Source organism: Annulohypoxylon truncatum, assembly GCF_022578515.1.
Source record: "Annulohypoxylon truncatum strain CBS 140777 unplaced genomic scaffold F4807scaffold_32, whole genome shotgun sequence".
In the NCBI taxonomy this organism is placed as follows: Eukaryota; Fungi; Ascomycota; class Sordariomycetes; order Xylariales; family Hypoxylaceae; genus Annulohypoxylon; species Annulohypoxylon truncatum.
The window spans coordinates 193854-205661 of record NW_025953818.1 but is presented as its reverse complement, the minus strand read 5'-3'; the positions used below and the strand labels follow the sequence as shown (position 1 = coordinate 205661).

The 11808-nt window shown below is 50.5% G+C and overlaps 5 protein-coding genes across 5 annotated transcripts; 4 read left to right on the top strand and 1 right to left on the bottom strand.

The window, feature by feature from the left end:
• Positions 1 to 132: 132 nt before the first annotated feature.
• F4807DRAFT_437974 (Dolichyl-diphosphooligosaccharide-protein glycosyltransferase 48kDa subunit) lies at positions 133 to 2350 on the top strand. Its single transcript, XM_047999088.1, has 4 exons — positions 133 to 562; positions 634 to 744; positions 808 to 1520; positions 1586 to 2350. Exons 1-4 carry the CDS (start codon positions 421 to 423, stop codon positions 2012 to 2014), a joined length of 1395 nt encoding a protein of 464 aa, XP_047851229.1. The 5' UTR covers positions 133 to 420; the 3' UTR covers positions 2015 to 2350.
• A 1748-nt stretch (positions 2351 to 4098) lies between these two features.
• Positions 4099 to 5109, top strand: F4807DRAFT_220874 (Isy1-like splicing factor). Its single transcript, XM_047994060.1, has 2 exons — positions 4099 to 4224; positions 4288 to 5109. The coding sequence occupies exons 1-2, from the start codon at positions 4222 to 4224 to the stop codon at positions 5026 to 5028; spliced, it is 744 nt and encodes a 247-aa protein (XP_047851228.1). The 5' UTR covers positions 4099 to 4221; the 3' UTR covers positions 5029 to 5109.
• A 137-nt stretch (positions 5110 to 5246) lies between these two features.
• Positions 5247 to 7144, top strand: F4807DRAFT_463395 (uncharacterized protein; the record flags this gene model as incomplete). Its single annotated transcript, XM_048001976.1, has 2 exons — positions 5247 to 5665; positions 5737 to 7144. 2 exons carry the CDS (start codon positions 5247 to 5249, stop codon positions 7142 to 7144), a joined length of 1827 nt encoding a protein of 608 aa, XP_047851227.1.
• A 299-nt stretch (positions 7145 to 7443) lies between these two features.
• Positions 7444 to 9940, bottom strand: F4807DRAFT_437966 (Metallo-dependent phosphatase-like protein). The gene is made up of 2 exons (XM_047999087.1): positions 9584 to 9940; positions 7444 to 9507 (listed from the first exon to the last, which is right to left on the bottom strand). Exons 1-2 carry the CDS (start codon positions 9748 to 9750, stop codon positions 7806 to 7808), a joined length of 1869 nt encoding a protein of 622 aa, XP_047851226.1. The 5' UTR covers positions 9751 to 9940; the 3' UTR covers positions 7444 to 7805.
• Positions 9941 to 10218: 278 nt separating this feature from the next.
• On the top strand, positions 10219 to 11769 carry F4807DRAFT_463393 (amidase signature enzyme; the record flags this gene model as incomplete). Its single annotated transcript, XM_048001975.1, has 1 exon — positions 10219 to 11769. One exon carries the CDS (start codon positions 10219 to 10221, stop codon positions 11767 to 11769), a length of 1551 nt encoding a protein of 516 aa, XP_047851225.1.
• Positions 11770 to 11808: the final 39 nt, after the last annotated feature.

Here is an 11808-nt window from a genome sequence, read left to right as displayed (position 1 = left end):
CTTATATGCATATACATGTATATGTAAGTAAGAGGTGCTAAAAGTATCTAGGTACACATGTCGTCGTCATGCTTGAACATCCGGAATATCGGAATATCATCTACCGTTTTAGCGTGGTGCTAGAGCGACCTACCCTTGTATAACGAACGTCTAAATTGCTTGGCAGGTACGGGCTACGTATGCCAGACCTCCAAAAGTTCGTAGCGATTCGTAACCTTAAGTGAGACAGCTGACAGCTGGACTTTTGTACATTTATTTTGTACATTTTACATCTTAACCTTCTACAACCATCCATACACTTACGACTCACGATCACGACCACCACACAGGTCCCATGCGCGGCGAGATTCCTGCCGTCGCGACCCTTTTCTTCTTCCCTTGTTCTCTTTGAATCCAATTGACCACTGAGACATCGCAAAGATGAAGTCGCTAATCTCCTTCGTCGTCCTCTTCTGGGCCGCTCTCGTCCACGCCATCAGCTCTAGCGGGGATAGGCTGCTGGTCGTCCTCGAGGATGTCGCCGAGAAAGAAGGTTATTCTAAGTTCCTGGGCGACCTAGAAGGTACGTACAATGCTCCATTTCTAAAGGAATAGCTCATTGTCGTATGCTAACTGATGCTGTGTTGCTACTAGGCCGAGGATTCCAGATTAACTACGAGACACCAAAGAGCGACAGCCTACGATTGTTCAACCTAGGCGAGAAGTCCTACGACCACGTTCTATTCTTCCCCACCAAATCTAAGGGTGTGTTTATTACCATAGATGTGCTAGGTAGCTCTATACGTAAGAAAACTGACAATTCTATAGGCCTTGGTCCACACCTAACACCCAAGATTCTTCTCGACTTCATCAACGCAGATGGCAACATCCTCCTAGCCCTCTCGGCCTCTCAACCCGCTCCAACATCACTTGTTTCTCTACTACTCGAATTAGACATCCACCTACCGCCCGACCGACAGGGACTCGTAGTCGACCACTTCAACTACGACGTCTTGTCCGCTCCGGAGAAGCACGATGTGCTGCTGTTGTCACCCCCTGGAGCTCTACGACCTGACGTTAGAGACTTATTCAGCCCGCCAACTCCAAACGGTGAGCTCATCGCTTTCCCTAGCGGGACTGGCCAGACCCTCGGAGCGGGTTCCCTCCTCACGCCGATCTTGCGCGCTCCCTCCACATCTTACAGCTACAATCCGAAAGAACAAGCCGAAACCATCGACGACCTCTTCGCAAGCGGCGACCAGCTGTCCCTCGTTAGCACCATGCAAGCCCGTAACTCCGCCCGCTTCACCGTCCTCGGCTCCGCCGAGCTGTTAAGCGACAAGTGGTTCGACGCCAAGGTGAAGAAGGTCGGCGAAACGAAGGAGGTCGCTACCGTCAATCGCGAGTTCGCCAAGTTGCTGTCGGGTTGGACGTTCCAGGAGATTGGCGTCCTGAAAGTGAACTCGGTTACGCACAACTTGAACGAGGCTGGTCAGAGCAACGCTAGTAACCCTAAGATCTACCGTATCAAGAACGATGTCGTAAGTGATTTCCACTCGTGTCCTAATTTGTGAATACGACGAATGAAGCAACTAATACCTATTAGACCTACTCTATCTCTCTTTCCGAGTACGTCTGGGATAAATACGTCCCCTTCGCTGTACCCGAGTCCGATGCGCTTCAACTCGAATTCAGCATGCTGTCTCCTTTCCACCGTCTGAACCTCGCCCCCACAGTCGACGACGGAGATAGCGGCAAGGTGTACTCGGTCTCATTCAAGCTACCGGACCAGCACGGCATCTTTAACTTCAAGGTCAACTACAAGAGACCCTTCCTTACCAACGTCGAAGAGAAGGTAACGGTGTCGGTGCGCCACTTCGCCCACGACGAATGGCCCCGCAGCTACGTCATCAGCGGCGCCTGGCCCTGGCTCGCGGGTATTAGCGCTACTGTCACGGGTTGGCTCGGCTTCTGCGCCATTTGGCTGTATAGTAAACCTGTCACTGAGGCAGAAGAGAGCAAGAAGACGCAGTAAGGGAGCTGAAGTTCCAACTTAAGGTTAAAAGGCATACGCGCCTAGTGAGGGGAGGACAGGGAACGGGAGGTTTACCAACAAAAGGGATATGTGGGCTTATGACGGTGTCTGAAAATGCGTGGACATACCTGGATGGATATGGACGCGAGACATGGACACGGATTTGCTCGGATGGGTTGCAGATAACGAAATGAATAAAATCGTTTGAGATCTAATTATCCTCCTAGACTACGTCTATGCCGTTGGGTTCGCGGCCATTAGTTGGCTTGACTGCGGGATTGACTACCTACCTAGGTATCTAAGGTGTTAGTGGTGCGAATTAAATTGTGAACTATAACTGAGATGAGTACGCCGAGTGAGTTACGTGCGGCGTGTGACGAAATCGAAGGTTGATTGTAGCGTAACCAGACGATCGAGTAGTGGCTATTGGTATCTATTACATACCTACTCGGAAAACAAACACCTACCCGAATATAACCCTCCTCGCTTCAGCTAAATGCGTTAGATACATTACGGACCCCATCAGCTTCCCCCTTTCCGGAACGTTGGCCAACTGGATACAACGTGCTAGCAATATACTCCCACCTGCGCCTGTGTAGCAGCTAAGGCCTTTTGCCCAGCCCTACGTATAAGTTGTCCCCAATACTTTAAACTTCGTGGTAGTGACAACCTCTTGATCCACGAGGACGAATGTTGGAGAATTGGCTAGATAGATCTCCCACAAGTGGCCTGCAACGCTTTGTACCAAAGCTGATAGCCAATTAAACCAACGAGGCCTTCCAATTTTTCGCATTCGAAACTTAAGGAGCTGAGTAGTAAACCTTGATAAGAAAAATCCATTCTGTAGACAGATGGTGTGGAGAAAAAAAAGTACTGTGTAGGCGTAGTTTACTGTTAGACAAAGATGGGTTGCCAAGACTTCCTAGGAGTAAGGTAAAAAGGGGTAGTGGAGTGGGCGATGGTGAATTGTGAACGGTAACTTGATTCAACAATGGATATGCCCTCAGATTAGCTCTCAGGTTCTCATGGACAACCATTCCCTAACTCCTACCCCGTCTATGACATGATGGAGGTTCGTTCAGGCTGCCTGCAAATTTGGCTTTTTGGATACTTGGTCATCACCGGGCTATCTTGTGTTGTATAGCTGCAATAGCAGCTAACAAGATAAAAGAAAAAAAAAGGAGCAACCTGCTAGCATCAGCAACTATGAACTATCCCATCGTCGTAAGATTAAGCAAGTCCACAGACATCCCGCAAGGCTACGATTGAAAACTATGGGACATCATCGAATGAGTGACATTCATCATTGCCATGTGCGGTTTGTCGTCATTGCCTGCGTTTGAATGCGTGGGATGACCCGCATAATCTTGGAGATGGAAGGTCAATGCCGTGCTAGAGGTGTACGTCTCCTAGCTCAGATCTCTGTTCTTTTGTATTGTCATGCACCGTAGATCTAAGATCTTGTGGCTCTAACATTTTTCTTCATGAGATTTTCTTCACTGCTAGTCGTTTGAGTGTCGTGAATGATGAGTCATCCGTAGGTTGAAGATGGTAACACTAGTCCCGTCAGATCACGATAATGAAATGGGGTGGATTAAATTGAAAGGCATTAAGAAACAGAGCGTCCTATGACGCAATAGTATAGTTGCTTTTGAAAGATTCGTTGAAATTGGGTGCCTTGTTAGGTGTCGAGTGAGTAATACTAGTTGTATTGAAAATTGGACGATGGTACATCGAATTTGTAGGGGAACTGATAATAGTACTTTATCGTTGCAATGGATGACTCAATCGTTAGAGCAAAGAGTACATCAATAATGAGCAAACTGGCATCACGAGTCCATAGAAGGTGAATAGTTGCAGTCCTGAAAATGAACAGGTTGACTTTAGAAGACGAAGAGTTGAAAAGTTGATGTGCGAAAGTGGAAGTGCAGGTGCAAGATATAGGTACAGTAGGTACGCGGGTGGCGCTAATCCGCGTCGCGTGCGAAGTTCTGTGATTGGCTCATACTAGCCACTAGTTCCCACTTTATTCTTCTTCCCTCAGCCGCAACAGAAACGAGGCTGATGTTCTTGATTTTCCTAAGGTCCGAAGCTTGTCAGTACCCAACCCTCAAAAAAAATAATTTCTTCGCCAATAACAAAAGCTTTTCCCTTGAATCGACCTTTCTAGGACTCAGAAACTCGAGAAAAAGTAATAATCAATCGAAATGGTAAGGGGAAATTGCGCTGCATGTTTTCTATGTGTAAGGAATCCGTTATTGACCGTCATACAGGCGCGTAACTCGGAGAAAGCCCAGTCTATGCTGTTTCGCTTTCGCGAGGCTCAAGCTGCAGACTTAGGTATCATCGACGCAGGCCGAACACGGCGTCCCAAGGTTATCACCGAAGTCGACTCGATCCCGTCATGTGAGAAATGGAGAGGCCAAACACTCAAAGAAATCAGTCGGAAAGTCTCTCGCATCCAGGACCCGGCCCTTAGCGACTACCAGATCCGGGACCTTAATGATGAGATTAACAAGCTTATGCGCGAGAAGCACATGTGGGAGGTCCAGATACGGAATCTAGGAGGTCCCAATTATATGCGTGGCGGTGGAAAGATCTATGACGAAACAGGCAGGGAAATACCAGGAGGCGGGAAAGGATATAGATATTTTGGGCGTGCAAAAGAGCTACCAGGAGTCAAGGAACTATTCGAAGCTGCTGCACAGAAAAGAATACAGGATTCCGAGAAGCCGCTAGAGAGCCGCGATGATTTGAGGAAAGCAGTTGACGCCAAGTATTACGGATATGCACCCGATGAAGAGGATGATGCGCTATTACAATACGAGGCGGAGAAGGAGCGCGAAGCTTTCGAGGCCCTTCTCAATCAGGGAAAGGCCGAACCTCCTTCGGGATGGGAGCCGTTACCTGGCGACGCGGGAGATGGCAAGGGCTGGGAGCTACCTACTCTGGAGGAGGTGCAACAGGAACTTATCGAGAGAAGAAGGCGCAAACTTCTCGACCAAATCCAATAGGGACCTACATATTTCCTCGAGTCATTCGGATTACTTCTCTCAACTAACACATCGAGGAGTAGAATCATAAACAAGATCACCAGCTACATTTCTTAGCATTTTTCTTGGGTCTTTCGTTACGACTCCCGGTATATCATTCGTTAATATTACCACTGCCCTTCATGTATCCCACCCAACAAAACCACTTAGACAACATAAGAGACAGTATTCGTCGCGGAATGGAGCAGCAGCAACAACAACAACAACAACCGGAGCAACAACCAGAGCCACAACCAGAGCAACAACCTGAGGAGCAATATGAACAGCAAGACGAGGAGCCTCCATCCTCTGTTTCGCAGCACGCCGAGAATGGGTCTTCCGACGAATTGCAAGGTGAACCTACACCCGGAGGCTCGGCGACGGTTCAGCCGCGGCCTTGCCTTCACTTAGTATTACGCGACCAACCCCTTCTACACTCCTCTCAGTACCCAGATTATTCTACAGAAACATCTCAAAATTTATATGGGCCTCAGGGAGAGTTCAATACTGCCAGTTACTCGAGTCCGTACGGCCGCCATTCCTTTTTTGGGGGCTCCAATCAGAATAGCGAGTTATACGGGACGGAACATGAATCCACCCAGGGCTGGACGACTCAGCGGTTAGTTTAGCTCTACTCAGCATCCTGTCAATTTAAGTCGTTCCCTAGGTTGATAATGGATGTAATTACAGCAGTTATTTCAATCAAAGGCCTGGTGCAGCTACTCTGGGCTTAAGCTACGATCGCCCTCTGCAAAGACCTTATTATCCCGCCATATCTCGGCCCTATTCCTCTCCTTACCCTGCACACACTCCTTCTGCTTCTGCTTCGAATCTTCTACCTTCTCCTGAGCCTTTTGAGCACTCGTTACTGGACTCGATTCAAGCTGAAGTGGAAAGACGACGGCGCCAACAGAGGCGACTTATAAGAGAACACACTCATCCACTTTCTATATCTAACCCTGTTGACAATCACCAAGGATTGGGTGAAAATGGGCCGATGCCATTTCATAATGGCCTCTATATGCCTTCTCAAGGGACCTCTAATTCTGCTGGACCCTCGAACCGTATTGAAACTGCCGTCAATTCTGGGGCGTTATCTAGCTTCATGGCTTTTGTAAATGACACGGAACGCCCCACTGTTGCCAACGAGACGTCACGAGAGGCCGAGACTGGCCCAGGCCACAATGTACCTCCTGATAGCCAAGGGGAAGGGTCCACATCGGCTCCTCAGCCTGGCAATTCTGCGGACTATACTTCTTTCCGCCCTTTCGAGACATATGATGGGAACCGTGAAGAACAAGCAATTGCGCGACTCGAGGGAATTCTTGCTCTTGACGATGCTCGTCGTCAGCGTCGCCAGAGGAGACACCGGCGCGAGCCAGAGCCCTCTTCCGACGAATCCGACTCGCAAGCCCCAAGTCCCCGGGCCACACTCCCCGCAAAGAAGCCTGTGAATTCAGAACTCCCGGACGCCGGGCCGTCTGTTGAACGTAGGGATGTCGGATCTTCTATCTTCGGACCTTTCAACACCGAGCCTTCCAATGCCGGGCCTTCTAATGCCGAGCCTTCTAATGTCGGGCCTTCTAATGCCGGTCCTTCCAATGCCGGTTTCTCCGGCCCGGACGTTGACCTCGAAGCCCAGACCCGTCCCGCGCAGGGGCCACCTCCAAATATACCCCAGGTCGATGGCGCTTCGGGATCGCGACCGGCGCAACCGGCGCAGCCAGCACAGCCAATACCGCTAGCACCGCTAGCACCGGTTCCCAATGCGCAGCCTGTAAACCCGGCTCCGGTTCCGGGCCCAGCACCAGTCCCAGTCCCAGTCCCGGCCTCGGCTCCGGCCCAAGCTCAAGCTCAAGCTCAAGGTCCGCCTCCACCTTCATCTGACCTCGTTAAGTCTGACTGCGGGTGTTTCGAATGCCCCGAAGGCTGCAACCCCAAGTGTTGTATTGATTGGTTCAACTGGCTAACTTGTGGGTGCTTTCACTACGGCTACAGGGTTTTCATCGTCTTTTTCCTCATAATGCTCGGTATTACAGGCGCATACATCATGTCCATCAGGAAACCTTTTGATCCCGAACATGATATGCCTCACTGAGTTCCGCTCCTCCCCCACAGGATACAGTCGTTTCGTTTTCCTTGCGGTTCTTGGCTCCTCTTAGCGAGACTCGTTCGTTACGGTAGTTATGTACTAGCGAATCGATTTGTCGTGCCTGGAATTCGGATATCGGCGGTGCGAAGGGTACGGATGTGGAGCACGTTTATTCTAGATAATACCAAATATCGTGTTCACAGCGTTGGAAATTAGATCGATCGGAAGGTCATACCATGCTTATATACTCAGCTAGTAGAATTAGGCTAAGCTAGGCTACTTGTGCTAGGTTAGACAAATTTGACATTGCTTTGGTCTAATGGATATTTGCGTTCTAAAAAATATCTGAAATCCGCGCTCCAAGCTCCAAGTTATATGATGTATAGGTAGCTAATGCTAATTGTGCCGTTGCTATTTCATTTCATGATGATATCGCTGCCGCGTAATACAGTATAGAGGTATAATGTAGTGTAATGTATGATAATAATCCGATCCAAATCCAAAAATCCAACCGTGCCGTGCCGTGCTAAATGTTCAGTGCGCAATTTGAAATCGTACAATCCATTCAATCCTACTCGTATCAAGACAACTTCCAACAAGATCGGGGTAATAAATTTCCCTTCCCCCCTTCTTCATATCTTTAGGTTACTCAACTCCAACCTTCATCTTAACAGTCCTTCTTCCAGTTCTCCTTAACCCAGCCCGCGATCAAATCCGTCAGCGTGCTATTCGTATACACCTTCACGTCATCGGTCCCGTAGTCGCCGCCGCTGAACTTCAGCGCGGTGATGACCCACGGCTGGACGTAGTCCACGAACACCAGGTCCACCTTCTCGGGGTCCTGGGGCTGGGGCTCGGTCTGGCCGTCGCCGGGGGGCGCGGGGGCCGGGAACGCGATCTTGGACTGGATGCAGTTGGGCACGGCGTAGAACTTGATGGGCGAGTGCACGGCGTCGTCGCCGTCGTCGCCGAGGTCGTCGCGCGTCGTGTACCCGCCGATCAGCTCGGGGTCGTCGGTCTTGAGCGGCTTTTGCGACGCTTCGCCGTCTACGAATATCGGGAGCGCGTCTTCGTCCTCGTTTGCCGTGGATAAGGACGCTTCGAAGAACCGGCTTGGCGCCATTTGCTCGGGGATGCTGAGGTACTTGGTGTCTAACGCGCCGTTGAACACGGGGCCGCCGCTGTTCAGCATCTCGATGACTTTGCTAGCGACGGCGTACGGCACGTCGGCGATGTAGTTGAACTTGCTGACGAAGGGCGAGATCAAGTACGTCGAGTCCTTAGTAAAAGGGCCCTGGAAGATGTCGAAGCGGATGGCGCCCGTGTTGACGATGGCCAGTCTCGGTACGTCCTTTCGCTCTTCGTTGGTGATGGCTGTCGGGAGCACTTGTGTCTCGAGCCAGGAGAAGATGCTCGAATTGTGCGGGTACGGGGCTCGACTCATCCAGAGGTCTTGCGGCGCGCAGCCGAATGAATCGTCGAGTTTGAGGGCTTTGCGGCCTGCGGTGATCATTTTGGTCACGTTGCGTCCGTGCTCGGTGGGGAAGGTGGTCTCATTGAGGCCGGTGTGGTAGTGTAAACCGAATAGGTTGTTGTCGATGTAGCGACGTCTAAAGGTCACAGTGGCTTCGGTCGAAGGGACACTCGCGCTCTTCTTTTTGATGCCGTCGATGGACATCCATCCGATGGTCTCGAAGTATCGGCCGCTAGCGATCGCGAATGCGTTGTCGTCGAACTTCCTCGCATCACGGACATGCGCATGGCCGCCGAGGAATGCGATGGGGGTGTACCAGTTCTGGTCCCTGATGACCTTGAAGATCTGCTCGAACTCCTTCATGCGGAGACCGACGTGACCGATGACGAGGAAAAGGTCGGGCTTCTCCCTGATGGCGGCCTGGAACCACTCCTGCTTCATAGTCTCTTCGACGGGGGTCACGACACTGTTGTTCGCGTTCCGGTCGAAGTCGAAGATGAACCCTAGCGCCACGACACTATAGCCAAGCTTCTTGGTGGTGAACTTGACATAGCGCTGGGCCTGGGGGATCTGGTTGCCGGTCTCGGGCTCGATGTAGTCGAGGTTGGAGGCGATATAGGAGTGCTTGAACTTCGGCACGGTTGTGTTGTGCTCTCGGTCGACGGTCGCTTCTTGGTATAGCTCGTGATTACCGGTACATAGTAAGTCTACGGACTGCGAGCCGAAGATATCGTAGGTGTAGTTGCCCTTCGGATTCGAGGCATCGTACAGACCGTTTCCTTCTACCCGATCGCCGGTATCGATGACCAGTAAATCCACTCCTTTCTCGTCCGCTTTTTGTCTCATGTGACTCGTGAACGAGATGTAATCACCCCAGTCCGCCGAATACTGCGGTCTATCGGGAAGAGGTGTTAGTAATAGGTAATTAGATAGCTAGCTTAGTGTATATATATCATGAATGTCCGTCTCACTCTTGCATATGTCCACCAAGCCATCCGTGTATATCTGTAGTATGCAGGAGATTGATCTGTCCCCATTCGAGATCTCGCATCGGAGCTGCGACCGGCGCGGGAGCTCCAGGTTGAGAGGACCTGGCGACCGTCGCCAGGGACGCAAGGAGGGTGATCCTTGTGATCATTTTGATATCCGAGGTGTTGTGTGATGCTTATTACCAGCAAACATCGATGGATTTAAGCATATATGTATGAGAGAGAGTTTAGGTTACCTTAGCGTAGGCAACCTTTATACCGATGTTGTGCTTCAAGGTTTGAATTAGATAATAGTTGGAGTATGAGTTGTCAACGGTAAGGGAAGCTGCGAGGTCTCATAGGCTGCTGACCCTCCGGGTACCTGCCAAGCTTTCGATGCGTCACGGGTAACAAGTTGCATCCGATAACTAGATGATGGGTCCATTTATTTACCGTTCTAAAAACGGGTCCGCTCTCGGTACCTGAGTACCTCCACATCTAGATACCTAGGTACATATGTAATCGATAAGAGTACGCCCACCAAAGCCGCAGCTTGTACGGAATAAGCGTCAAATGTTAGACGAAAAACCACATTCTATCCGTGATCCTATCCATGGATGCCGAACAGCCCCGGACACATGTCTACATATGTCAGACATTCTCAATTCAGAGCCGCCCATAGGGTGATCTCCATCCAATGGAGGGCCTGTATTCAACAGCGCCGCTCTCTTCATCAAGCTGGTACAGAGCCAGCCTCTTCAACCGGGAACGGAGTGCCTATTGAAACTATTCGCCTAGCTGTCAAAGACAATATCTCTGCCACAGGCTTCCCGACAACATGCGCATCAAAGATTCTCTCAGGGAATATGATCCCTTTTGATGCTACCATTGTTAGGCAATTAAGGCAGAGGGGCGCCAGTGTGACCGGGAAGTGCGGTATGGATGAGTTCGGCATGGGCACGCACTCTACGACATCTGCATTTGAAACCGTCCATAATGTATGTGGACTGGAGAAATACTCGGCTGGGGGGAGCTCAGGAGGTAGTGCCGTCGCTGTAAGAAAGGGAGAAGCAGAGCTGGCACTTGGAACTGACACGGGAGGCTCCGTTCGCATGCCCGCCGCTTATACCGGCGCCGTTGGATTTAAACCATCATATGGCATGCTGTCTCGATGGGGTGTTGTTCCCTACGCAAACTCACTAGATACGGTAGGGTTGCTTGCCAGGAATGTGGGACCTATAGGCTCAGCAATCATAGGACAGGGCCTATACTTGGAGCATGATCATAACGATCCAACATCTATTCCGTCTTCGGTTCGAAGAAGGTGTACGGCTGAGCGAAGAGGCTATGGGTCCTGGAATCCAATTCAGGAGGGTGCGGTAAAAGGCTTGACTTTTGGTATACCGATTGAATATAACATCGAAGAACTCGATTCGCGCATACGCCAAGGATGGTTTACAGCAGCCCAGAAGATTGAAGAGTTGGGAGGGCGAGTCATCCCAGTATCACTCCCGTCAACGAAAAACGCCCTTTCCGCATATTACGTAATAGCACCGGCTGAGGCCGCATCCAATCTTTCCAAATATGATGGTATTCGGTACGGGCAGCGAAACGAGGAGCAAGTCAGTGATTCTTTCGAAGGGATTTTATACGCAAAAACAAGAGACACCGGATTCGGAAGCGAAGTCAAACGTCGTATTCTGCTGGGTTCATACACTCTCAGCTCCGAAGCTATAGACAATTACTTCATACAGGCCCAAAAAGTCCGCCGCCTCGTCAAAAGAGACTTCGACCGTATCTTTAAGTTATCAAATCCGCTGGAAGATCAGCAGCCATTCGACCTAAGCGAGATGGAAGATACAGTACAGCTCGAAAACAAGTTCGGACCCGCGCAAGTCGACTTCCTGCTGTGTCCTACCGCACCCACAACCCCACCCTTACTTGAGGATGTTATGAAACAGACTCCTCTGGATTCCTACATGAACGACGTCTTCACCGTCCCAGCCAGCCTTGCGGGCCTTCCCGCAATCAGCATCCCTATGGATATACTAATCGATAGCACCAAAGAAGAGGAAAAGCTACTGAACTTTGGTGGCCTCCAGCTTATTGGACAGTATTGGGACGATGCGCGGCTGCTTTCCGTAGCTGAGGTTTTGTCACCCCATGTTTTGCAACGAAAGCTCTTCTAGAGCCTTGGGTCATCCCGGTGCTAGAGGCTGGACGAGAGA